The sequence below is a fragment of the Carassius carassius genome, chromosome 29, assembly GCF_963082965.1.
Source record: "Carassius carassius chromosome 29, fCarCar2.1, whole genome shotgun sequence".
Lineage (NCBI taxonomy): Eukaryota > Metazoa > Chordata > Actinopteri > Cypriniformes > Cyprinidae > Carassius > Carassius carassius.
The window spans coordinates 9397626-9424909 of NC_081783.1; the positions used below are offsets into that span (position 1 = coordinate 9397626).

The 27284-nt window shown below is 40.3% G+C and overlaps 1 protein-coding gene across 1 annotated transcript; it reads right to left on the minus strand.

The window, feature by feature from the left end:
• Positions 1–230: 230 nt before the first annotated feature.
• On the minus strand, positions 231–27154 carry egf (epidermal growth factor). Its single transcript, XM_059515817.1, has 24 exons — positions 26557–27154; positions 19515–19711; positions 19130–19311; positions 16830–17057; positions 16530–16735; positions 15450–15563; positions 15214–15336; positions 9307–9429; positions 9088–9213; positions 8848–8984; positions 7801–7949; positions 7616–7720; positions 7142–7365; positions 6819–6986; positions 6107–6250; positions 5874–5972; positions 5633–5749; positions 5257–5382; positions 4352–4474; positions 3961–4129; positions 3485–3649; positions 1138–1237; positions 941–1043; positions 231–753 (listed from the first exon to the last, which is right to left on the minus strand). The coding sequence occupies exons 1-24, from the start codon at positions 26696–26698 to the stop codon at positions 611–613; spliced, it is 3513 nt and encodes a 1170-aa protein (XP_059371800.1). The 5' UTR covers positions 26699–27154; the 3' UTR covers positions 231–610.
• Positions 27155–27284: the final 130 nt, after the last annotated feature.

A 27284-nucleotide genomic window follows, 5' to 3' on the forward strand; every position in this document is an offset into this window, starting at 1 on the left:
GATATGCCACTGAAATGTTACTCTTCTACCACCTGAAGCAAAATAGGCCAAGTACATGTTATTTTCTGCTCACAAAGCAGGATGTGTCTCTCCATTTTCTCTTCACTACTTCAAACCAACTGTGCTCCATTATTAAAACAATGTTATATTGAATACAAAGCTCAATATAAGATCCTACTCAGCAAAAATAAGTATCTTTACTATTTACAGAGCTATGCAATTGGAATCTATGTCTAATGGCTCATAGGTGACAATAAACAGCAACGTTAAAAGCAGAAAAACAAGACTCTCTTTAGATGACCTACTTTAATGATCTCAACACATTCTATAGCTCTTATGTATTGCATAAAACCATTTGAGGGATGTGCCAATCTCTTTACTTCAACAAATAGTGACTAGCTAATCTACTTTTGTATGAAATCTGTTGACAAAAAACTGGTGCAACTTCAATGTGAAATCTTGTTTAAACATTTTTTTTTTTTTTTTTTTTTAATAATGTACTTTGCCAGTTGGCTGTACTGTAACACTGAAGGGCAATGACTCTAAAATGGAACATATTCACATGATCAGTTCATGGGTCAGTCTCCAATGAAGACTATCGTCTGATGAATCATTGGGGCGTTGCCTGAGGGTCTTCTAAAGAGATGAGATTATCGGAGGTCTTCATATCGCAGGACACACAGCTGCCGGCAACATCCTGACCACAGTTGTCTCTCTGTAGCTTTCCAGCCTCTTCTAAAGCAAAACTGTCCCCTAGTTAAAAAAAAAACAAAATATATATGAACACAGAAAGCTGATGGCCTTATGTCTAATGAGATCTATCTATCTATCCATCTATCCATCTATCTATCTATCTATCTATCTATCTATCTATCTATCTGTCTGTCTGTCTGTCTGTCTGTCTGTCTGTCTAGGAGAAAATAGAAAAGGAGATTCTTACTGGCGTTTGAAGAGCAGGAGGGGCATACTGTTGTTCTGGGACACCCTATCACACGAAGGTCCTTTTCATCACCGCAGGGAGAAGCATCCATAATCACATAGACCTGCTTATATACAATGTGTAAATAAACAATATTATCCCCAAAATTATCCATTGCTTGAAAATTCAAAAACTCACATTAAGAATAAACACCTTACCTGCGGAGTGGCTGTTGTTGTCTCCGTCATACTGTCCTCACTCATGCTTATATCACCCACTTCATCCTCTGAGGGATAAGTTCCAGAATGTCTTTTAGACCTGATAATGACCAAAAAAAAAATCCTATTCACTTTGAATTCATAATATACAGTACTCACAGTTATCAGTGATTGAAAATAAACCTATTAAGCAATTTGTAATGTCAGTTTAACCAATGTAAAGTTTGGTATATGATGTATCTTTTCATTTTATTTATTGTTTTATGGAGACTGAGCTTGTGACATTGGGTGTAGATTTGTTTCTGAAAGGCTAAATGTCAAATTCATTGAACTGGTTCCTATGAAAAGTATTACATTCACATAACCCTCATATCTATGTAAATAGTAATCTGAAGCGTTTCGATTTTTTTCCGTTCATGGATTGGCACCCTGCTAACTGACACCGAGGGCAAAACCAATCTCCGGATCCTGTTGAGTGAGAATGAAATATGGAGACCTGCAGTGAGACGTGAAGGTATGATAAGTAGCATTATTACAAACATGTGTATTGGATATGTGTGTCTCACCCCTACACCTGGGGCAATAACAGGCTTTGGGATAAACCAAACCAGAATTGTGTTTGTGTGTATGAGTGTGAGATTGAAAGTGTGCGTTAAGTTGATATAGATAGAAAAATGAAGAAAAATAAAACGGAAACATGAGTAACCAAGTGAAAAACGCAATTTTAGACAGAAAAATTGCCACCCGTGTAGCTTTTAAATAAGGTTATAGATCACTGGGTCCATTTTGGGGTGTAAGAATGACCTATTTTGATATGTAATTGCTGTAGTACAAGCTAAACCAAGCATGTAATTGAAAGCGTGTGGCTGCTGCATTGAGGTGCAGGGGCCAGAGGAGCCAGACATAAGTATGCTGCTTTAGGAGTATAACAAAACACCACACACACGGGTCAGTGTCACTAAACACAGGCACAGAGAATTAGACACTTAACCAGGGTGAGGAAAATATCACCCAGCTGTTTTGATGTGTGTGTGTGTGTGTGTGTGTGTGTGTGTGTGTGTGTGTGTGTGTGTGTGTGTGTGTGTGTGTGTGTGTGTGTGTGTGTGTGTGTGTGTTTAAAGACTTCTGACACATGCTCAAGGGAAAGAAAACATCTTTACATCTGCAGCCTCCTCTCCTAATAAACAATTTAATGCCACTTTTACACGCTGTTCACCTGGTAAAGCAGGGAAATGAACCCAGACCGGCAGCAATCAAACCATTAGAGGCTTTCGATGAAATGGAAAGAGGCTGTTTTAGAGCCATTTTTTTTTTGTCACAGTGTCTATTTTCATCTTGTTTCTTGGATCCATTACAAATAGGAGGCATTAAGACAAACTGTGGCAGAAGCTCTGGTTTTGTACCTTTTTCAGTTTGATTTTTTTTCTTGACCATGATACACTATGGCAGGGTTGTGCAAAATCCTGGCCCCTTTTCAAGTCTTAAATTAAACTGTATTGGGAAATACGTTCAGGAAGGTCATTTGGAATTGATATGACAGGATGAAGAATTCACTAAAAAGCTAATTAAAAAAATGGAATTCTTGGAAAATGTTCATCTTAATAAATTAAATATGCAAAAATATGTCACTGTTTCTATAAGAAATATCTTATAACCTACCAATTTTAAACCTTTACGGCCTTTTTTACATGACTAACATTTTTATTCAAAACATTCAAATAAGGCCTTGTCAAGTCAACACTGAAAAGATTTCTTGACAAACTTTTCTAGTTATAAGTACATTTTATTCATTATTTAATTTTGCCTCCATGACTCTAGAGTAACAGAAATAAGTAAGGAAGCATTGCATTTCTTAAAAAAAAAAAATTGAGGAGTCCACATACTGTTTGTCATTTAGAGTATGTAATATTAATTTACAAAAACCTATAATAATTTAGATTATTCATTATTTATTTTTCGAAAATCTGTATTGCCTCCAGAGTAACAAAAATAATTAAGTGTGTTATTAACGTGCATTTCTGAAGGTATTTTTTTTTTTTTGAGCTTGGTCATGTGGTGTGGATATTAATTTACAAAAATCTATAATCATTTAGATTATTCATTATTTCTTCTTTAAAGATATATTGCCCTCATGTCTCCAAAGCAACAGAATAAAGTGTGTTAAAAACATGCATTAAAAAATAGTGTAGATATTGTTAACTTACAAAAATCTATAATATTTTTGATTATTCATTATCTATTCTTTCGAAAATCCATTGCCTCCATGCCTCCAGAGCAACAGAAATGAGCATGTGTGTTATTAATGTGTATCTCTGACCCCTGGCAGCTTTGCCTGCATCACTCTCACCCGCAGCAGTAGGTGATGCAGGCAGCGATGGAGAGAAGAGTGATGAGGAGCACAATACACATTGCTATAGCTATATTCCTCCTCTTCTCCTCTTCAGCCTGCTGCAACTCCCACCATTCAAGATCACTGAACTGACAGCGCTCCCCCATGTAACCTAACACACAGCTGCAGCACAAACACACACAGAGCATCGTTAAAAGCAATATTCATTATTATATAATACTAGAATAAAATGATCTACTGAATACACTTAATGTGTGCCCTTTTTGTCAAGGGCAAACGTTCAGTAAAAAGCCATAGGATTTTTAGTACAAGACTGCCATCTACTGCTCATTAACTAAAGCCTCATTGTAAAAATCATCTTATGGATGAAGCTCAAAAGAAATTGTGGTATATGCAAAAAACAGGGATTATGGGAAATATAAAAGTCAGGTTGAAGCTTCCACATGACAAAAGCTATATAAGCAAACACTTGCTTGCAGGCATAAGACTCCATCTCAGGGAAATAGAAGCACATTCCTTCATACAGACAGTATGAGTCGTGTGTAGAGGGGCAGTTCTGCACAGCATCATTGTGTTGCCATGACGATGTGACATCAAGTGGACTTCCTGTACTCGGCCAAGAGGAGGCGCTCTTAAACTCCTCTGCAACAAGAAACAGCATGAAAATGAGGTCACTATTATGTTGCATCATGCATTTCTGCTGAATGTCAGTGCATTTCCCTTTTGCACAAAACTCAGATTAGGGGCCTTACTGCTCATGGTCTCAAACGATTATGACCCATAATATGGACATAGACAATTGTACAACAGATGATTTTATAAAGACACTGTTTCAGTTAAAACAACAAAAAAGGTGAATCTTACCATGACAGCTAAATCCTGTGCCTGTGAACCCAGGTCTACATCTGCACTGATATTTTCCTACTGCATTCAAACACTCAGCGTTCACATCGCAGCCATGCATATCTAATCGACATTCATCTATATCTGTAAAGACACACACACACACACACACACACACTGGAAATATGCATTTAAAAAAAAGGGAAAATGTTTATGATTTATGTCTCATACAGTATATATGATGTATGATTCTTTACGTTTCTGAAATAATTATCTTAATCTCACCAAGGCTGCATTTCTTTGATTAGTAAAAAAATTATATTGTGAAATACTAGTACATTTTCAATAACTGCTTTCTATTTTAATAGAAATAATATTAATATTTTAAATTATTCTTTATTTATGAATTTTCAGCAGCTATTCGTTTTCTATGTCACATGATCCTTTAGAATTTTTTCTAAACTGATTTGTTGCTCAAGAAACATTTCTTATTATCAATGTTGACATATTTTCAGGATCCTTTCATGGTTATTAAAGGGGGAAAAAATATTTTGTTATATTGTAAATATCTTTATTTTTTGATTTAATGCATCCTTGCTGAATAAAAGTATTAATTCCTTAAAAAAATCTTACTGACCCTAAACATTTGAACAACAGTTCATATCACAAATTTATATTCCTATGACTGACATTCAGACTAATGTGAACACTGCTTGTACTGTACATAGCAGTCAGTTAAACAAGTTCACATTAAGTCATGTACATTTTAGACACAATATTGTCAATTACTTTGAGCAGTTTAACAGTGTCAAACTAAATAGTTGCAAACAAATCAAAAGCAGAATGAAATATTCCAAGTCACCATAATGATTTTATTGAATGTTTTTGTAATTATTATATATAATTGTGTAAATATTTTGTCATACCCATACAGTGTTGACCATCTCCAGTGAATCCAGTCTTGCATTGGCAGAAATATCCACCTGCTGTGTTCACACACTCAACCTCAGACACACTACAATCTGCCAGGCCTGCTTTGCATTCATCAACGTCTGTGCAAACACACACACACAGAGAGACACAGACACACATATATTGTCAATACTGTATGTGCTCATGTACACAAACCCAAATTTACATAAAGACTAGTCAATACACCCAATAACAGGCACATATCACATGACACACACATCAATATCCATACACTCAAATTCAGTTTCACACATACATCACAATCCAGCTGCTTCAGTCTATACTAAATCAAAATCATCTGACATGTAGTGCAAACACACACAGGCTTACCCACACACAGCTCCCCATCTCCAGCAAAACCTGTCACACACTGACACACGGCTCGGCCTTCCTTCAGCAAACACTGAGCATTCACATCACATCTGAGAGAGTAGCAGTCATTCTGATCTAAATGAGATCACAGCAGTCTCAAGTTATCTCTTTAGCTCTGGAATACTTGATTCTGACTGGTCAATTACAGCATTATGTGTTCAAAAAATGATGATTGTGATTGTTGCTGATATTTTTCTACCTGAAACCATCCTCTCTGTGTAAAGCATGGCCAGTGGCGTCCTCTCATCATTCAGCGTTTTATTTCTCAAACGATCACTTGATTCACCATTATCTGATTCTGTGTGGAGGAATACAGCTATTTTTAACATGATTATGCAAAGAGTTGATTTCAGATTGCTTTAATGGTTTAATGTGACTTTACAGGACAAGCATTCTTTCCATCGTTTTTTTTTTAATTCTCATTATACTGACCAGTGAATGATGAATTAATTGGCAGACAGTCTTTTCCATCATCTGAAAGAACGTGCTTCGCGTGACATGAGCAAAGAGCCAATCCCAGTCTGCTCTCACACACTTGAGCACATCCTCCATTTTCATGAAGACAAACATTTGCTCCTATAGAGCAGGAAACATGCATCAGATCATTCCTGTTATGCAGTTTGTCCTACTATACTGAAATAAATACTAAACTCTTTAACTGATGCATTCAATTAATAAAAAAAGGTGACTGTAAAGACTTTTCTGTTACAAAAGATTTCAAATAAATGCTGTTCTTTTGATCTTTGTATTCCTTAACAAAATCCTGAAAAAGAAAACATTGTCGGTATCAGATTCCACAAAAATATCAAGCAGCACAACTGTTTTCAACCTTGATCATCCCAGAAATGTGTCTGGGAAGACTGGAGTAATGATGCTAAAAAAATTCACAGGAATACATTTGAAAACATATTAAAATAGAAAAGAGTTCTTTTAAATTGTAATAGCATCTCACAAAATTACTGTTTCAATGCATTTTTTTTTTATAATTATTCTTCATCAAATAAATGCAACCTTTCTTCTAAAAAACATTTAAAAATAAAACTATACTGCAACAACCACCATTTTCTTATGCACTTTTACACATTATTAAAACTAATGGTAAAACCCAAAGCAGATAGTCTGTTAATAAGTCAAATATCCATACCTGGTTTGACAAGAGGATGCACAACAACTAGAGCAGCTGGTTGGATAGAGATGTCACGGAGACGCTCAGGGTTTGGTCCAGTTCTCATGTCTATCCGGTAGAGCAGGTGACCATCCCAGTCACTGACCCAGAGCACATTCTCAAACACTGCAACATCAAACGGCCGACCTGAGCAAAAGCAAAAACAGAAACATATTACATATAAACCAGTATAAATAATATTTGTTGCAAAGTGTAGTTTGCGTTCCATGCATATATAGTACACACAGTATTTGTTTGTGTAGTGAAGGTGCACGTGTGTGTTTTTGGCAGAGAAGCCTCACCTACTTGGTTCTCGCTTAGTGTATGGCGATCAGAACCGTCCAGGTTGGCCGACTCAATCACACCTCTGCTCAGGTCACACCAGTACAGACGCTGGGAGCCGTGATCCACAGCTAGACCACTAGGAGACACCAGACCGGTGCTGACCACGACTTCACGCACGTCTCTGTTCAGACCTGAGCGCTCCACTGCAGGACGGCTACCCATGTCTGTCCAATATACCTTCCTCCAGACACACAGACGGAAAGTTAATGCATGCCAAAATCCATGTTGATTCATAGAGCTGCTTGCCTTGGAATGCCATGAGGGTGATTACAGTATACAGTGAAGTAAATGTCATTTTTGCTGAACTCTCCATCATTAAAAAGGTGTTCATAATAAAATGGCTCTGGCCACTGTACTATTTTCAGTTTACAGGACGTCAATGAAGACAAACTGAAGAGAAGAAAATTAAAATGCAGTTTCAGAGGCCTTACTGTGCCTGAGGATGTAGGGCAATGCCTCTTGGTTTCAGGATGTCTTCATCTATAAAGATTTCTCTGTCAACACCATTTAAACCACTGCGGGAAATAGAAGATAATCTGAAACACAGAATGGTAAAGTCAGTTAAGAATATAGGTATACATCTGAAGAAGTGTGTTTGTATTTGTCCGTATCCTACCCTCTATCAGTCCAGTACAGTTTGCGATGGACCCAGTCCACAGCCAGACCCTCGGGTGAGTCGAGTCCAGTGGAAAACAGCATCTCTCTGAAACCTCCATCCAGGGAAGCCCTCTCAATACGCTTCCGGATTTTATCTGCAAAATACACCTAAATAAACAAAACCAAATGACTACTTTTATATGACATTTTAAGGAAAAATAAAACACTTAAGTAAATATCAGAGAAAATTTTTAAATAAATAAACATTTGTTCTGATTTGTAAAGACTGGTTGGAAATGATGAGCTCAATCCCGTTAGCTTTATTCTACTGGCAACCATTGTTTTAATAGTAAATATATTAAGGTTAAAATATTATACTTTTTTTTACAAAGAATAAATGTACAGTATTTTTTTCTTATTTATTTACTCATTTATTATTAATTTTAATGTAGTGCAACGCAAAACCAAATACAAAACTACAAACAGATATAAATGAAAGAAATATAGAGTCATAGAAATAAAAGTCCACATTGCAACTTCTTAAACACATTTTCAAAACTTTACACACAAATCCAAGAATTGCACACACAAAATGCAAAATGCCTCACATCTCTTGCAAAATGATGCACTGCATTCAAAAAATCACAAACATATCTCAAAAGCAAACATTTGCAAACACTTTTGCCATAATATGAACTAGATATGTTAAGTTAGATTTGTGTGTTTCATAGTGAGTTGTGTGATGTGTTTTGTGAGAAGCATTTTATGAAATTGAAAATGGAGAGTCAAAGGCCAAGAATTAGTGTAGGGTTTTGCAGATTTGGTGTGTGGTTCTGGTGTTTGAGTGTCAGGTTTCAGAAAATGTGTGACAAGTGAAGATTTTGTTTGTAAGCAGAAAACAGAAATGTGTCCTCTTACATTTAAATTCTGTGGCCACAAGATGGCAGTTTCAAACATTATTTTATCAACATGAGCCCTGAACTTAATTTCTGCAGTAAACACATCATATATGTGATGTGTGGTCTCCTCAGCTCAGCAATCTTCAGGCATGTGTGTGTAATTTTACCTGCTCCTGCACTGGATCATAGTCCAAAGCTATGATACTGCCTCTTGGTTCCTGCAGAAGTGTTTTGCTCTTTTTGCCATCTGCGTTAATCTGTCTTATATCCACTGTATTGGCAAACAACAGGTAGACTGGAGGTCCTGCTTGAAATAAAACAAAGAGATTCCAGATGTACGAGGTCATTGGAAGCAAATGCACTTAGGCTTAAACCAATACGTCTAGGAGAAAATTTGTAGGACTTGCCTGCGGCAGCACAGTGTTTTCCATCAGGCTGGAGCTGGTATCCAGGCTGGCACTCACAAACCCACCTGCCTGGATATAAAGTCACACACATCTGACTGCAGCCCCCTCGATCTGCAGACAAACAGCCTGAAACATAGACAATGGTGAAGAAAACAGCCACAGGCATAAATACATACATAATCTGGCTTTTAATGTACTTTGATTTACAAAAGCACACACCTGTGCACGAACGGCCATCAGAATTAAGCACAGACCCCTCTGGACACACACACACATCATCTTCTGCAGTGTGCACACATGCATGATCACAAACTGTGCCATTCTCCATGCATGGTTTAGACTCTGTAGACAAATGTAAGCAAGCCAGTTAAAATTCTGCCATTTACAACAGTGTTTTACTGCAACATCATCAGTTAATTTTATTGACTTTATTGAATATGGTACACACACACATACATATATATATATATATATATATATATATATATATATATATATATATATAGTCTCTTCCGCTCATCAAGGCTACACATATTTGACTCAAACAGTAATATTGTGAAATATTGTCAGAATTTAAAAATAATGGGATTCTATTTTAACATACTTTAAAATATAATTTATTTCTTTGATGCAAATTTAAATTTTCAGCATCATTACCCGTCACATGATCCTTCAGAAATCATTTAATATGCTAATTTGTTATCATTGTTGGAAATCAATTTTGTTTTGTCTATATTTTTAATCAAATAAATGCAGCCTTGATGAGCAAAAGAGACTTATTATACACACACACACACACAATTGTTAATATATACGCACACACACAATTGTTAATAGATATTATTAAAAGTTATAATGTACTAAAATATATTTACATAAACATTTTTAATACATTTATTTTCCACTTTTTAAAATACTAATATATTTTAACAATGTATTTATACTGTCCAAAATATATTTTTAAATAGATTTTGCATTTACCAAGATTTGAAACAAAAATACTTTTTAAGTTAGATAAACATAAATTGAGTGATTCTCACATCAACAAATTTATTTTACTGTATATTTTCTCTGAAGAAAATGCCTGAAGAACTAAATATTAAAACCCTAAACAACAAAAACTGTGTTACTAGAATGGATACTTATCATTCTGCTGGGTTTTGATTGGGTGTTTATATAATCTGAAGGGAAATTAATTTAGAATTCACACTTATTTTACACACTCGAGCCCCAAACGTAAGAATAAGGTCAATCTCATGCAGGGACGTGCACAGACATTTTGAGGGGCAGGGGCTCAAGTGAAATAAAGGGCACTTCTCATAATTAGTTTTTTTTTTTTTTTTTTTACAAAAAAGTATATATATATATATATATATATATTAACGCAACCGACTTCCTTTTAAAAAATTTTAATTTTAATAATTTTATATTCCTCAAACTCACGCAATAGTTTCATTTTCAAAAGATGTCTACAAAATAATCAGTTCACAGAAACCATGGTCTCCTTAGTATTCACTAGGTTTATAGAGCAGCAAAGGAAACCATTCCACAATGTGCATGTTTTGAAAACATTTATGCTACTAGTTTCAAGTATATATATGAAGAGTTCAGATGCAAAAGCCTCTAAGTGCCATCTGAAATTTTCTTATGAGCTTTTTTTTTTTTTCAAGCTCGTATTTAAGTTCAGTAATTTAACTTAAATGACAATTAATAGGTAATTTTCATTGCCAGTAATGTGAAATAAGTGAACATAAACATACAAGCTTGATAAAAATGATCATTATTGAAGGAAATTTCAGATGGCACTTAGAGGATTTTTCATCTGAACTCTTCATATTTAGAATAACCTAAATAACTGCATCAAACAGAGGGGCGTGTTTTACTAATAATTTGTTTATTTTTGCACAAGGCACTACATCGTTTTAATTATTTTGGTGTTATCAGAATACATAACACTTTAAAATTAAACTTACCAAAATAGAGTAAAAATTCAATAAAATCCAATGTCATTGTTACCGTTTACGCTGCCGGAAGGAACACGGAGCCCAGGATACACGAAATAAGGCTTTTATTATATCCAACACATGGAGCACAGAGATAGACACACGTAAGTGGATAGTCACTGGTTAGTTAGTAGACCCGACAACACTGAACTCAAAGGACAAGGATTAAGTAGAAGGGATAATTGGGGAAACACAGGTGGATGGCATGACTAAATTAACAGGGACATGGAACACATGGGGAAATGAAGAGACACACCTGGAAACTAATCAAACCAGACACGGAAGACAGAAACTGGGTCACAGGGGCAAAAACCACACAAACTGAGTCCAGATATGTAACATTACTCCCCCCTCCCGGTAGGTGCGTCCTCGCATCGTAGAAACAACAGAGGGAGGCGTGGGTGGGAACTTGGGAGGAGGCTCCGGTGGAGGACGGACTCCCAGGAGGGGGCCAGCAGACAGGGACCACGGAGGGAGGAGACGATGGAGGGATCTGGAGCAGGAGGCACCCAGCAGGGCCCAGGCCACAGCCATAACGGCCCAAGGTGGGGCCGACGGTGGAAGGAGCCATGGAGAAGGAATGGTCGCCGACTCCAGGGACTCGACCCATGGCAACGGAGCAAGTGGAGGAGGAGCCCGCAGCGGAGACGGAGAGCCAGGGTGACGGGGAGGCGCCGTAGGTCCTAGGCGGAACAGATGGCTCTGGTGACTGACGCGGCGATGTGGATCCGGAAGGCCGCGGTGAGGCCAGAGTGACAGAGGACTGAGGTGTAGCCGAGGGGATGAAGGAGCCTGACGGAGCCGGAGGGACGAGGCGAAGCCGGAGGAGTGGAGTCCCGAGGCATAGGATGGATGACGCCAGACTTAGGCGGAGCCGGAGGGATGAGGGAGCCAGGCCAAGCATGTGGACTGCCGGGCCACGGCGGAGGGGAAGGAGCTAGGAGCCATGGTGGAGCCGACGGGTCAATGGGCCAAGGCGGAGTCCAGGCCTCAGAGGCTGGAGGCGGAGGTGAGGGAGACGCCGACCAAGGCGGCGCTGGAGGATGGCAGTCCCGCTGAGCTCGCACCACAATGATGGTAGGCTGAGGACGAGCAGAGGGGCTGACAGCGGAGGAGGAGGCAGGAGTGGGTGGGAATTTCGGAGGAGCAGGCACTGGAGCGAACTCTGGGGCTGGAGCCCGTCCTGGGCTTAACGGGGGATCAGGAGCCCGTCCTGGGCTTAACGGGGGATCAGGAGCCCGTCCTGGGCTTAACGGGGGATCAGGAGCCCGTCCTGGGCTTAACGGGGGATCAGGAGCCCGTCCTGGGCTTAACTGGGGATCACAGTCTGTACGATCCTCCACCTCATTTTGACCCAATTGGCGCTCCACATTTTGCTCCCTCGTGGTGGGCAGTGTCGCCGGCTCTCGCACCTGGTCTGACGGGTCGCTCTCGGTCATCGGTGGGCTCGGGCTTATGCCCCGTACCGTGGGGAGATGGTAGGCTGGGCTCTGGGTCCAGAGTGGACCTGGCGAGATCCTCCATTGGGCTGACAGTGAGAGGTGACCCATTTCTCACCAGAGTCCACTCTATAAATGCGGCAAAATCCTCCCGAGGACCATCTTCGGGCGACAACGCTCTGCACTTGGAGTTCAAGCTGGCGTGATAAAAGGAGCAGAGCGCGTGGTCCGGGTAGCTGGTGGCATTAGCTAGCAAGAGAAAACGTTTGGTATGGTCCTCGAGAAAGTCCCTCCTGCTCCAGCAGGAGAAGGAGGAATTCGGGCTATAGAGGGGATCCATGACACACTACGGAAAGAAAAAACTGGAAAAAACGGAAAACAAAACAGAGGGGAAAACACTTAACTTAACTTTTTCAGGTCGGGTCTTCTGTTACCGTTTACGCTGCCGGAACGGAACACGGAGCCGAGGATACACGAAATAAGGCTTTTATTATATCCAACACATGGAGCACAGAGATAGACACACGTAAGTGGATAGTCACTGGTTAGTTAGTAGACCCGACAACACTGAACTCAAAGGACAAGATTAAGTAGAAGGGATAATTGGGGAAACACAGGTGGATGGCATGACTAAATTAACAGGGACATGGAACACATGGGGAAATGAAGAGACACACCTGGAAACTAATCAAACCAGACACGGAAGACAGAAACTGGGTCACAGGGGCAAAAACACACAAACTGAGTCCAGATATGTAACAGTCATGTATGTATTTGTGGTGGTATGGAATACTATTTTATAAAGGTTTCGAGGAAATAAAAAAAGTTAAATTACTTAAATAGTTAATTTATAAATAATGTTATTTTTAAAGTTTAATGTTAACTTATTTCTACTCAGTTTTATTTATTAATGTACCAGATGCAGTTACTCAGATTTACTACATTTTTTAGAGTGTATCCTCCATCTGTTTGCATCTGTAGATTTCTTCTAAATTCACCAATTTAGATTTCTAAATTTCAGGGGGAAAGACTCTTGATGTAAGTCCAATGTAGAATGCGGTCTGTATAACCAACAGACCGCTGTGCGGAGTATAACAGACCGTTGCCATGAAAAACAGAGCGTTGCTATGGACTCACAGGATTCTAACCGTAGAGACGGAGCAGACTATTTTCTTTAGCGGAAGCAATACAATCAGGTTTAACAATCGGGGGAGAGGGAGAGGGAGCGCTTCAGAACTCCTGACCTGATATTTAGATACTATATTTCAATAAATATATTTGTTTGACAGGGAAGCTGTGTGCAAACAGAAATATATCATATTTTTCAAAAAAAAAAAAAAAGCAGCCCAGAAAAAAGGGCACTTTCTCTCCAGGAATAAAAAGGGCAGGTGCTCAAGCCCCCTTTCATGTCTATGTGTGCACGTGCCTGATCTCATGACTGTGAGGGTTAGAAATGACCTGTTCACAACCCAGGCATTTTACTTCCACTGGCACTTTGAATATTGTCCTCAAACTAATCATTAAAGCATGATCATTTGGGGAAATAGAATGACGTGTGGTTGGCTGCAGTCTGACAAGACAACGCAAACAAATCTAAAGTCTTAAGCTTACGGCCTCAATCTTTCATTTCCAAAACCCCTGTCCTCAGATGATCAATTCTCACCTCAAAGTTTCCACCAACTCCTCTCTGAACCAACAGACCTTGTGGCACTGTGCCTATCAGACAGTCCTTATTCTGACACCTAATAATCCCAAATCCAATCATCCGATATTTACAAAACACCAGCCCTGAAACAATTAACAATGTCTGGAAGATTTTGTTTTATTCAGGTTTACACTTAATAGATATAAAACAAGGCCTGCATTTACAATAAGTGATTACACCAGTTAAAAAGAATATAAATAAAGATTTAAAGCCAGATAACTCCAAAACATAAGATATTTTTATTCCAGATTGGGAATGGTTCTGACACCAGTAATGACGATAGGTTTTGAAGAAGCCATATGGTGGGAAACGAGCTCAACGGGACACTCTCTACAATCCCGTTATGATGTCAAGACCCTAATCCAACCCACAAAGGTGAAAGTGCGGAAGGGGTCCCTTGGTCAGAATGAGTAAAAGCATATGATGCTCCGAGTTAAGAGTTAAGATAACGTGACATCTCATTTTTCATTTGCATTCATTTACATATTTTTTTCTGCATTCAAAAGTTTAATGTACTTTTATTCTAATTATTCACAATAAATAATAATCTATTCCATAAATTATGTTTTTTAATTGTAATTTCACCATCTCTAAGCATCTTGGCTGTCAGAAAACATGGCTTCAAAACTTGACTGCAGGTGTATATGAGCGTTCGCAGGTGCGAGGACTGCATTGAGGGTTAATCTCGCTGTTGCTTTGCTCTTGACCTGCTTAGCCAGGCAAAGCTGCTGACTAAATATGTTCCTCATTACTGATGTCATCTCATAATCTTATTGCGCTGCGCTGTCTAGCTCTGCCTCAATGCACAATTAGAGCACAAACAATGAAGTCTAGAGATGCTCTCTGTCTCATTCCAGTCCTTTTTCTTTTTTTTTTATTCTCTCTTGCTCTATGTCTCTGACTCATGAATTCCAGCTCATTGATATGTATGCTATTAGAGTCAGTGTTTCATAATCCAACCCCCAGTTTCCAGTCCTACCTTGGCAGGTCTTCAAATCGGGGAGTAACAGGTAACCCTTAGGGCAGCTGCAGAAGTATGAGCCCGGAACGTTCTCACATCCCAGTGAACAGCCGTGGTTCCACAGGGCACATTCATTGATATCTGAAAGAGAAGAAGATAGTTTTGAACGAGAGAAGAAAGTGGTGGACTTCTCCAGAAATGCTACTGTATATTTTAGAAGTTACTGTGTTTCACAAGGGAAATGGAGGCTGTACCTTCACAGTAGTTGCCTTGTTTACTGAGGGTAAAACCGTCCCTGCATTGGCACAGACCAGTGTCACTGTGATCGGAACACACTTTCACACACTCTCCTGTGTGTCGATTGCAGCCTGCATAAGAACAGTATCTCATTTTAAGCAAAACCACCAATATGCAATAAATTTGCTCTCCATGTGACGTTTAGGATAATTGTGAGAACTTACAATCAGTATTGGGGGTAAAACATTATAGGTTACATAATAAGAATACTTAATTTTAAGTAACTAGTAAATTAATGCATTAGAAGAAAACATCTGAGCTACTTTTTCAAATAAGTAACGGCAGTTGATTTGTTTTCACATTTATTCACAAACACCTTTCTCCTGTCTGTGTTGAGAGAAATTGTGAGTGAAGTGTAGAGGCAGAGCCACTTCCTTCAGCCTGAGGCTTCTTTATTTCATTTTGAGTGTGAAAGGGGCTTTAAAGTTGCCCAAAACATAACTTTTGGGATTTTTGTTATTAAAAATAAATAAGCAAGCCCAGCTCAGGTGACAAAGAGTAACGTACTTTCCACTGAAAGTACCGCAATATTGTAATGTATTACTTTTAAAACTAACTTTACTCAACACTACTTAAAATCAACTAGTTTGACACAGTTTATGATTATAGAAAGAAGAGTGGAGTAATTGGAGCAATGAAATAATGGTTGGTAGGGGTGCACGATAAATATCGGCCGATAATTAATATGCATCTCATCAGTAAAGCCAGTTATCTAATCAGCAGAATATTCCATCAGGTGCGTGATTTCACACTGATAATGAACGTGAATTTACGTAGCTTGTCAGTTAACAACGGCTCCATGTAGTAACAGCTGCTCTATGTGAAATCACGCACCTGATGGAATTTACCTCTGATTAGATAACCAACTTTACTGACGAGATGCGCATTAATGATCGGCCGATATTTATCGTGCACCCCTAATGGTTAGAAATAATTATAATAACTATTCAAATATGTTTTGGTAATATATTCTGAAAGCAAATACTCCAGCATTTTATAAAGCAATTAAGATGATGTATAATTATTCCATAACCAACCTGGAGTGAATGGAGTTGGAATTTCCACTACTGGCTGATTGATGGGATGTACCACTTTGACATCAGCAGGGGGGTGTGGCATCCTTTTAGAATTGACAGTCTCTCCTTGGCCCCCTGTGTACTTGTTTACTCCCATTATTCTTTTTGACTTAGAGTCCGTTAGGTACACATAATCAAGAAAAATCGTCATCCTGAGAGAATGTGATCTAGGACAGGGAGGACGTATTTACTACTACTTTAATATATGAAACAGTAATTACCTGAATTACCTCTTATATTTTTACATTAGAAGACTTTTACCTGAATGGCTGATTAAAGACGTTAATAATGTTGCCATCATAGTTGCAGGACCCTATAGCAGTGTGCACTCCTTGGCCCTGCTGAACCCAGAAGAGCCTCCTGTCCCGGTGGTCTATAGCCAGAACCTTCAGTCTGTCTGCAGCTTTCAGCACTGTTGCCCTCTTCCCACCACTCATGTCTGAACGCTGGAGACTGGGAGTCAACCCATCTGACAGCCAGAAAATATATCTAGAAAAATGTTGTGATAGCATTCTTATACATCTCTCTCTCTAAAACAGTACAGTATTTTAAAGGTGCTGTATGTAGTGGTTGAACTAGGTATTACAGTCCAAATTCAAAATATTGGAGAGGGTTTTTTTCACCCGGTCCCTCCTCCCCGGACTTGACGCACACGCAGGTTTGCCAGATTGATGTCACCAACAGGAACGAGTGCACTTCACGATGAATGAAATTAAAGATGCTGTGTTTTCCACCAACTGGCAACCCGAGGTGCCGAAATACAATTGGGAAAACTGACAGGGGGTGGATTTTACTAACCAAACAGAGACCGACATTCCGGCCCAGAACAAACATTTTCAAAGGAGAATAATTGACTGTAGCATTGTTTTTCAGATAAACAAGTATATTAACTTAGAATGTTTCTTAAATATCTGCAAACATATTATGGGATTGTTATGCTTTAGTAGAATCAAAAACTTACAAACAGCACCTTTAATATAAGTCATTTTCATTCACTGCCTATAACATGAAAATAATCATTGCCATATCAGCCAGAAATGTTTTCTTTTTAAATTGTAATATACAAATTAAATCATTCATTCTGCATTAATATTAAAGTTCACTGGAAAACAACTGAAATTATTTTCTTTACAGCTCCCCCAATGAATATCTACTAATGTTGAGATATTTGTATTGGAACCAAAATGGTTGCTTGATAATCTCTTCACAGACCAGTCCTTTAGAAGAAAGGTAAGGTCAGTGTGATGTTTGAGACACTTACTAGATCTTCACCTATGTGCCAGCCATGTTTCAAAGAATGTGACTGTCTGAATGCTCTAGCATTTATAGCTAGCGAGCAAACTAGGATTTGAGCAACACAGTCCTGAGAAGAACTGTGCAAATGACCGAGCCTTTAGTCATCCCAGTCATCTCCCCTACAGTCAACAAGCACATTGCTGAGAGAACAGAGTAAAAAATGTAAAACATGTTGTTGTGGGTAACAGCTCTGACCTATTGCTCCACAAGCCATATTGCAATGTACTCACAACTTCATATTTATTACCACTGAAGTTTTAGCTCTTTTATGTAGGTCTATTTATTGCTTATTTTTATTTTTCAATTATATATACACACTACCAGTTTTGAACAGTAAGATTGTTTTTATGTTGTTTAAATAATTCTCTTCTTCTCACCAAGCCTGCATTCATTTCATCCAAAATTCAGCAAAAGCAGTAATATTGTGAAATATTTTTTTAGCATTTAAAAAAACTGCTTTCTATTCTTTCTCTTGAATATATTTCAAAATGTAATTTATTCCTGTGATCAAAGCCACATTTTCAGCATCAGGACTCCAGTCTTCAGTGTCACATGATCCTTCAGAAATCATTCCAATATGCTGATTTGCTGTTCAAGAAACATTTATTATTATTATTATTATTATTATTATTATTATTATTATTATTATTATTATCATCAATATTTAAAACAGTAATTTTTTTAAGGATTCTTTGATTGGACAGAAAGGTCCAAAGATCAGCATTTATCTGAAATATAAAGCTTTTGTAACATGATTCAAAAGCTGAGGGGTTTATAGAAATAAATATATTTTTTTGCACGTATGCTTAAAAAATGATCAAAAATCTACTCAGCTGTTTTCAACATAATAATAATAATACATATTTTTGAATGGCAAATCAGAATATTAGAATGATTTCTAAAGGATCATGTGACACTGAAGACTGGAGTAATGATGCTGAAAATTCAGCTTTGACATCACAGGAATAAGATACATTTTAAAATATTTTCAAATAGAAAAATAGTAAAAATATTTCAAAATTTTAATGTTTTTGCTGTAGGCAAATGCAGGGCTTGGTGAGAAGAAGATACTTCTTTAAAAAATATTAAAAATCTTACTGTTCAAAAACATTTGACTGGAAAAATACATTATTTGTTTAAAAAAAAATCATTTTCATTGTGCATTTCATTTTCTTTTTTCAAAGAGATCAAGCTAAATTATGTCAGTTTTGATAAAGTGCATTTTTCCTATCCTTGAATGACTATATAGATTTACACATTTTTACCTCTCATTTGGATCAACAACCACACTTCTTGGCTGAGACAGGTCTCTTAGGACAATCTTTTCATTTCTCCCATCTGTGTCCATTCTATGTATCGTTCCTTTTTCCGCATTGCTCCAGAGAACTGTGTTTTCAATCCAGTCCACAGCCAGACCCGTGATTCCTTTCACTGATGAGAGAAGCTTCTGAAAGAATGAACCAAAATTGCATTAAAAAACTTGGAACAGGCTTCAAATGATCACTGATGGAATTTAAAATTAAAAGAACATATTTATATGACATATAAATAACTTTCAGCTAAACTTATATATAAATATAGATACATGCATGTTAAAAATAACAAAACCATTTATAAACAACTATAGCATTAATGGGGCTTCTGTATTACCTGTCTGCGTGTTCCGTCCAGTCCTGCCCTGCTGATTTGTCCTGCATGCATGTCAGCCCAAAACATTGTGCCCTCACTTAAATGGAAATCCAACAAGATGGACCTTCCCACCTTAGACACGATTCTTCTCTGGTCCCCATCAAGGTTCATTCTCTGGATGCTTTTTCCAAGGCCAAGTAACAGATAAGGATCAGGATCTTTAAAGAGACAAATAGAGAAACCTGAGAAAACTAATCAAAATAACACAAACTAAATGCAGTAAACATTGACATCACTTCTAATCTGATCCTAATTTGAAGTTCAGTAACCATTTTATACAAACTTATGTGCAAAACACTCTTCAAATCTAACTAATAGACTACTAAATCCATTCTAAGAGTTGAACTGCATTGCAACGAACAATATATATACAATGTCAAATTATAGTGACTTTGCAAGAAATATTTTGAACATAATGGTAAAACGTGATTTACATTCAAGCAGGACATGCTTACAGATTTAGTTCCTCTTCAGGAACTCGAGCTGCGTTGAGCGCTTTTGGGAAACGGCTTTGGCAAGATCAACTCTGAATATCGTGTGCAATCTGTCCAATGGAAGAGTGTGACGTCACAGGCGGGGTGACGTAGAGACCAGGAAGCTATAAAGGCACGTGCCACGCAGCTGGCTTCAGCTTCGCGTCTTTCAGCAAGCGCTCTGTGTGTGCATGTCAAAAAGTCTGTCTTGTGAGTCTTATTTATTGTTGTCTGTCCCAATAAAGCAACATAATGCCTAAGAGCAAAGCTAAGACCAGACATATGAAGGGCGAATCCAGATCGCGCTATAAATTTTTTTGCCTTTTTTGCCTGAATATCCTTCTTCATCTGCCAGATCCGGCGCCCAAACCCTGGGTTCGGAAGCACGCTCGTCGGTTTCTTCCCCCCAGGGTGAGGGGTCGACACTCCACCTCTCTTTGTCTGATTAATTAAAACTCGAGTGGCCTGCAAAGAAAAAATCAGAACCGCAGAAAAGTAAATTAGATGAGCGGTTTCTGCGACCGAGGCAGCCACCTCCATCCCGGAGCCTTCCCTTTTTTCCCGATTTCCACGAAGAAATAGCGAGATCGTGGAACCACCCTTATTCGACCCGTCTCTTCGGCCCCGACTCTCAATATTACGGCAATGTCGCGAGGCTCGATGAGCGAGGGTACAGAGCGATGTCCCCGGTTGAGCAGACGCTTGCGAGCTATCTGTCACCCGGTTCGGCGTCGTCTCTGAAGGCTCCGGCCTTGCCCACAAAACCGTTAAAAACGACATCTATGTTAATGGGCAAGGGCTATGTGGCAGCAGGTCAGGCGGGGGCGTGCCTTCACACTATGGCCGTCCTCCAAGCATATCAGGCTGACCTGCTGAGAGACGTAGACTAGGGAGAGGGGATCAAGTCCGACGATATTGCAGAGCTTAGACGGTCCGCTGATCTCTCCCTCCGTGCCACCAAAGAGACCGTTCGCGCGATTGGATGGTCTATGGCAGCCTTGGTGGCAGCGGAGAGGCATTTATGGCTGACCCTGTCTCAGATGAGAGAGCGTGACAGGGTCTGCCTCCTGGATGCCCCGCTTCAAGCCTCGGGCCTGTTCGGCGACACAGTCAAGACTGTCGTCGACAGTTTCCAGGAGGAATGCAAACAGGCGGCGGCGTTCCAGAGTTTCCTCCCTCGTCGCTCTCGTTGGTTATCTGGGCGGGAGATACCCACACCACAGACAAGCTCCTCATACCGCAAGGCTCAAAAGCAGAGCGTCGCCACTCGTGCTCCCCTCGACGCTCTGAGTCGGGGACTTCCAAAGCGAAATCAGATCTTCGTACAATTTGAAGCTAGGAAGTCCTCAACAAAGAGGTCCTGACGCCAGAAGCGCAGTGACCCTGAGGGTAGCCCCTACTGGAGTAGAGCGGTGTCCACCTCATTATACGGTGCCCGTCTCACCCCAGTGCCCTCTGGAGGCCGGTCTGCCAACCCTGCCAGTGTTTCAGGGTGCAGCGGTCTCCCGCGAGTGTCACTCCCAGTTATGTCCGCCCACGAGCAGAGAGGGGCTGGGAAGCTCGCCACCCCTTCGGGGGCCTCTCACACCAGAGATCAGTCTCGAGAGACTGATTCCCTTAGTACATTATTTAGCAGCGTGGAAACTACTGCCAAATGTATCTCATTGGGTCCTGCACACAGTAGAAAGAGGCTATTGTATTCAGTTCGGCCATCCACCGCCGAGGTTCAATGGGGTTACACCGACAGTCATCGGCCTCCAGCAGGCTCTGGTGATGGAACAAGAAGTGAATACCCTATTAAGGAAGGAGGCCATCGAGGTGGTCCCTCCTCGAAACAGGGAGCCCGGGTTTTACAGCCGGTATTTCATAGTTCCAAAGAAGGATGGGGGGTTGCGTCCGATCTTAGACTTACGTCAATTAAACCTCTCAATAATGTCACAATGTTCAAACTGCTCACTGTCAAACAGGTTGTAGCTCAAATCAGATCCGAGGACTGGTTTGTCACAATAGATCTCAAAGATGCATACTTCCACATATCCATCCTTCCACAACACAGGAAGTTTCTGAGGTTCGCTTTCGGGGGCAAAGCGTACCAATATCGAGGACTTCCCTTCGGCCTTGCACTCTCACCCCGCACGTTCACGAAATGTGTAGATGCAGATCTGGTACCCCTCCGTTTGCAGGGCATCCGCATTCTGAACTATATCGACGATTGGTTGATTTTAGTTCAGTCAGAGCAGATGGAGGTTCGACATCAATGTGTCGTTCTCGCCCATATGGGGGAGCTGGGTTTGAGACTGAATGTCAAGAAGAGTGTACTTTCTCCAGTTCAGAGAACCACCTATCTAGGCGTAGTGTGGGATTCGACCACGATGTAGGCACGTATGTCTCCTGCTCGGATCGAGTCAATCCTTTCCTCAGTCAAGAGAGTCAGAGAAGGCCAGTCACTCACTGTCCAGCAGTTTCAGAGACTGTTAGGGCTCATGGCAGCTGTGTCCAACGTGATACCTTTTGGCCTCCTGCACATGAGGCCCCTGCAGTGGTGGCTCAAGACCAAGGGGTTTTCCCCGAGGGTAATCCATTCTGAACTATCAAGGTCACGCGGCGATGCCTTTGTGCCTTAGAAATGTGGAAAAAACCTTGGTTCTTGAATCAGGGCCCGGTGTTGGGAGCTCTTGGTCGCCATGTAATGCTAACGACAGATGCGTCCCTCACCGGTTGGGGTGCGGTCATGAGTGGCCACCCTGCCCGCGGTCTGTGGAGTGGTTGCCATCTCACATGGCTCATCAATTGTCTAGAAATGCTAGCAGTGTATCGAGCATTGAAATATTTCCTCCAAGACCTGAGAGGCCGTCACGTGTTGGTGCGCACCGACAACACATCGGTCAATCACCAGGGAGGTCTGCATTCACGACCCTTATACAAGCTGGTATACCAGATCCTCCTGTGGTCCCAGGGCAAACTCCTCTCGTTAAGAGCAGTATATATTCCTGGGAGATTGAATGTGGGAGCAGACATGCTGTCGAGACAGTGGTGAAGCAGATATGGCAGATATTTGTCAAAGCTCAGGTGGACCTCTTCGCGACTCAAGAGACATCGCTATGTCCCTTCTGGTTCTCTCTAGTTCACCCAGCTCCACTGGGACTAGATGACATGACACAGACCTGGCCGAGGCTTCATCTGTACGCCTTTCCCCCCATCGCTCTGCTCCGGGAGTTCTTGCGAGAGTACGCCAGGACGGGGTCCGTCTGTTGCTAGTAGCCCCGTTCTGGCCGGGCCGAGTATGTTTCGCAGATCTGGTCTCTCTCCTCGACGGCTCTCCATGGGAGATTCCGATCAGGACAGATCTACTCTCTCAGGCGCAGCACAAAATAATCCACCCTCGCCCGGAGCTGTGGAAGTTGTGGGTGTGGCCCCTGAGGGGGCACAGTTCATAGCTTCCGGTCTCTCAACCCTGCTCCAATCCAGAGCTCCCTCTACGAGGAAACTGTATGCCATGAGGTGGAAATTCTTCACCTCATGGTGCAGAGACCGCCAGCTTGACCCTGTTAACTGCCCAGTTGGTACAGTTCTTGAGTTTCTACAAGCTAGGCTCTCTGCGGGGTTAACTCACTCCACCTTAAAGGTGTACGTGGCGGCCATAGCTGCTTACCACGTCCCTTTCGATGGTCAGTCAGTGGGTAGTCACCCCCTAGTTACACGTTTCCTCCGTGGTGCACTGAGGCTGAGACCTCCAGTACAATCCCGTATTCCCACATGGGACTTGGTTGTGGTGTTAGAGGCTCTCTGTAAAGCTCCATTCGAGCCAATTCAAGATATATCAGATAGACATCTGACCCTTAAGACTGCCCTGTTACTGGCGATTACATCTCTAAAGAGAGTTGGAGACCTTCAGGCCCTCTCGGTGGCCCCTAACTACTTAGACTTTGCCCCTGGTATGGCCAAAGCATTCTTATACCCTCGAGCGGGTTATGTTCCCAAAGTTCCCTCTGTTACACCACAGCCTATAGTACTGCAGGCCTTCTGCCCTCCTTCCCTTTCGGGAGCCAGACCAGGAGAAGCTAAATTGTATGTGTCCAGTGCGAGCACTGTACGCATACATCCACAGAGCTGCCCTGTGGAGAAAATCTGACCAATTACTTGTTTGCTATGGTCCTCCTAAAAAGGGTTCCCCTGCCTCTAAGCAGACCCTTAGTCGTTGGATAGTCGAGGCTATTAACGTCTCCTATGAGTCCTCTGGTGTTCCCCCTTCCTTTGGGAGCCAAGGCTCACTCTACGCGGAGTATGGCTGCCTCTAAGGCCTTTCTAGCAGGTGTGTCCCTCTTGGACATCTGCAACGCTGCGGGATGGTCCACGCCCTCTACATTTGCCAGATTTTACAATCTCGATATGCGAGCCGCTCCTGGCTCTTCTGTCCTCTTGCCTTAGCTGTGCTCTTCGGATACACACTAGGCAGGGGATTGGTAGTCAGGCAGCGTTGGCACATCGTTCCCCAAAGCGTTCGACGCAGCTCGAGTTCCTGAAGAGGAACATCTCTAGGTTACGAATGTAACCCTTGTTCCTCGAAGGAATGAGACTCTGCGTCGCAGAGCCATACTCCCGACACCCCTGCTGGCTCTTGCTTCCCTACTCGAAGCTGAAGCCAGCTGAGTGGCACATGCCTTTATAGCTTCCTGGTCGCTACGTCACCCCGCCTGTGACGTCACGCTCTTCCATTGGACAGATTGCACACGATATTCAGAGTTGATCTTGCCAAAGGCGTTTCCCCAAAGCGCTCAACGCAGCGTCTCGTTCTTTCAAGGAACAAGGGTTACATTTGTAACCTAGAGACGTTTTTCCTGAACGCCATTTCCATCAACCAATCACAACCCTCTGATTTTTTGGGGCCGGGGTTTGAGGTTTGGACAGGGATCCAATTGGTTGGTAGCAATGTTGTTAGGATTAAAGTGTATAATTGCACATATATATATATATATATATATATATATATATATATATATATATATATATATATATATATATATATATATATATATATATATCCAAAAAAAAAAACATAAAAAAAGAATATTTCTTGTTTTACTTGTTTGTTTGTTTTTTGTTTCTCTGTTTTAATAAGTATGTATTAATAATTACCCTATTGTAACGATGTGTTCTGTTAAAGACTGAATGCAATAAAGGTTGTAGTCAAGAGTCATAAACATCATTAACAGTTTATTTGTTTACATAATATTGTGCATCTTTGTAAATACAGACACATACAGATACAGAGACAGTCAACAGAAATTCACCTCTTCTCAAAGTAGGATTTAATATTTAAACGAAGGATTAAATGTTTAAAAATGAACTTTGTCTCACAGGTTGATGAGATGAAACTGTGGTCTGCAAAGACTTTAACATGAGACCTCCCTGACCCTAAACTAAAGCTGTTTGATAAATGAGGCCTGTCGGCTAACAAATACATTCTTTCTTAGGTCATAAATTTGCTAATTATTTTCTCTTTCTTCCCAATCCATATTAGCACCTATAATGTCATTCATGTCATGTTGCTAAGAGACAGGTCTTTTCATGCTTTAATAGGGAGAGGTTCACACATCGATCTCACAGATGCCTGTAGAAATAAAGCAACTGTATCTTAGCAACACACACCATGGTGGAGGATTGAATGCATTACAAAAAAACACAGCCATGTTGCTAGGATGTGCAGAGAAAATAATGGAAAATGTTGAATATGGTGATGGTTAGTATATATTAATTAATAGTCACTATTTGCAAACTGGATGAGGATGAATTCTGATGTTCTAGTTAAGCGCAAAGGATTGAAGATTTCTATCAAGCAACAAATAACTAATCCATCAATATAGCAACTATGTTAAGCTGTTAATAAATATGTTATTTTTAAATAAAGGGAGTTTTTCTTCATATTTCAGATGTAATCTGATAAAAAGGTATTCAACAAAATATTTAGACTTATTCTGATATAAATATGATGATTCATAAAAGGGAGGGTCAAATTCTCTTCTCACTGTGGCTCCTAAGCAGTGGGTCCAACAAGACTTAGAATTAAATTCTTCATTAACCTTTTTTGTTTGAAAATAAGATGTTATTTCTTCATGGACATATAATGGCCATTCTATTAAATATTAAAGAAACTGTTCATGTGGTTCATTCCTGTATGACATTCATTCTATCGTGGAACACAAAGTTACTTTGGTGTTTAAGTAGTTTTTTTTTTTTTCATACATCATAAACCAGATGGTAACCATTACCGATAAGCCTCAAAAATGATTAAAAGCACAATTAAAGGACCATAAAATCTCCTAAATTTTATTTAAAATCTTTCCCGGCACACTTGATAGCTTTATATGATGAACAGACCAAACTTTAAATCTTCAAATCTTCAAATCTTTGGTTCATGATATTGGAAAAAAAAAAAAAAAAATATATATATATATATATATATATATATAATCACCAATGTTTGATTGAAACATCCCACAAACAAAACTTCAATGAGCATACGGACTTACCCACACAGCTGAAGTTTCCAGCAGCCCAGGGTCGTCCAGCCCAGCATAATGCTCCTTCCACACGGCCTGAAGCTTCAGCAGGGCCTATACGCACCACCCATAACCACAAATGAAAGGTAGCTGCTATCGTCCTCCAGAACATAATCTTATCTCAGTTTCTACAGGCCTCTCCTCTTAGGTATTTCCCTGATCACAGCACCACACCATGCAGCTGTAACCCCCGCACATCTTACACACGCTGCCAACCAGCTCCAACTAAATGAGAACCTGGGTGAAAAGTCTACAAAAAGTGCATCTGTATCCTAGAGGTGTCCTTTACGCACAAAGCAGGCTGAAAGTGAGAGTCCTGTAGGACGGCCAGGTTTGTGTCAGGCACACATATACACACAGAGTCTCTATCTCTCCGGTCCTTCTGCTCTCTAGTTGTTTTGGAAGCAAAGTATGAAATTCCTGACAGCCCCATGGTAAATTTGACACATGGTGAGACCAGCAAGGGCTCAGAAGAGGGTTTTCCCTGCTGTAAGACTCTGAGCCTGAGCATGAGAAACACAAAAACTTAAAAGAATAACACAAGTCACCCTGAGTTCACCTCCTGGTCTGTCCCAGTCTATGCATGTGATTCAGTAGGAGTGGTCACACCTTTTTGTGCTGCTCATGAGTAATGGGATGTTTCTTCCCTCACACACACACACACACACACACACAAACCATTAAACCAGTGTTGTTGT

What these genes read in the sequence shown, in the direction of transcription:
- egf (XM_059515817.1), bottom strand. Translation starts at nt 26,698, where the DNA reads ATGTTCTGGAGGACGATAGCAGCTACCTTTCATTTGTGGTTATGGGTG. An exon ending in TGCATCACCTACTGCTGCGG is followed by an intron (nt 1,238 to 3,484) that starts GTGAGAGTGATG and finishes GGTCATTATCAG; the next exon opens with GTCTAAAAGACATTCTGGAA. An exon ending in CAACAACAGCCACTCCGCAG is followed by an intron (nt 1,044 to 1,137) that starts GTAAGGTGTTTA and finishes GTATATAAGCAG; the next exon opens with GTCTATGTGATTATGGATGC.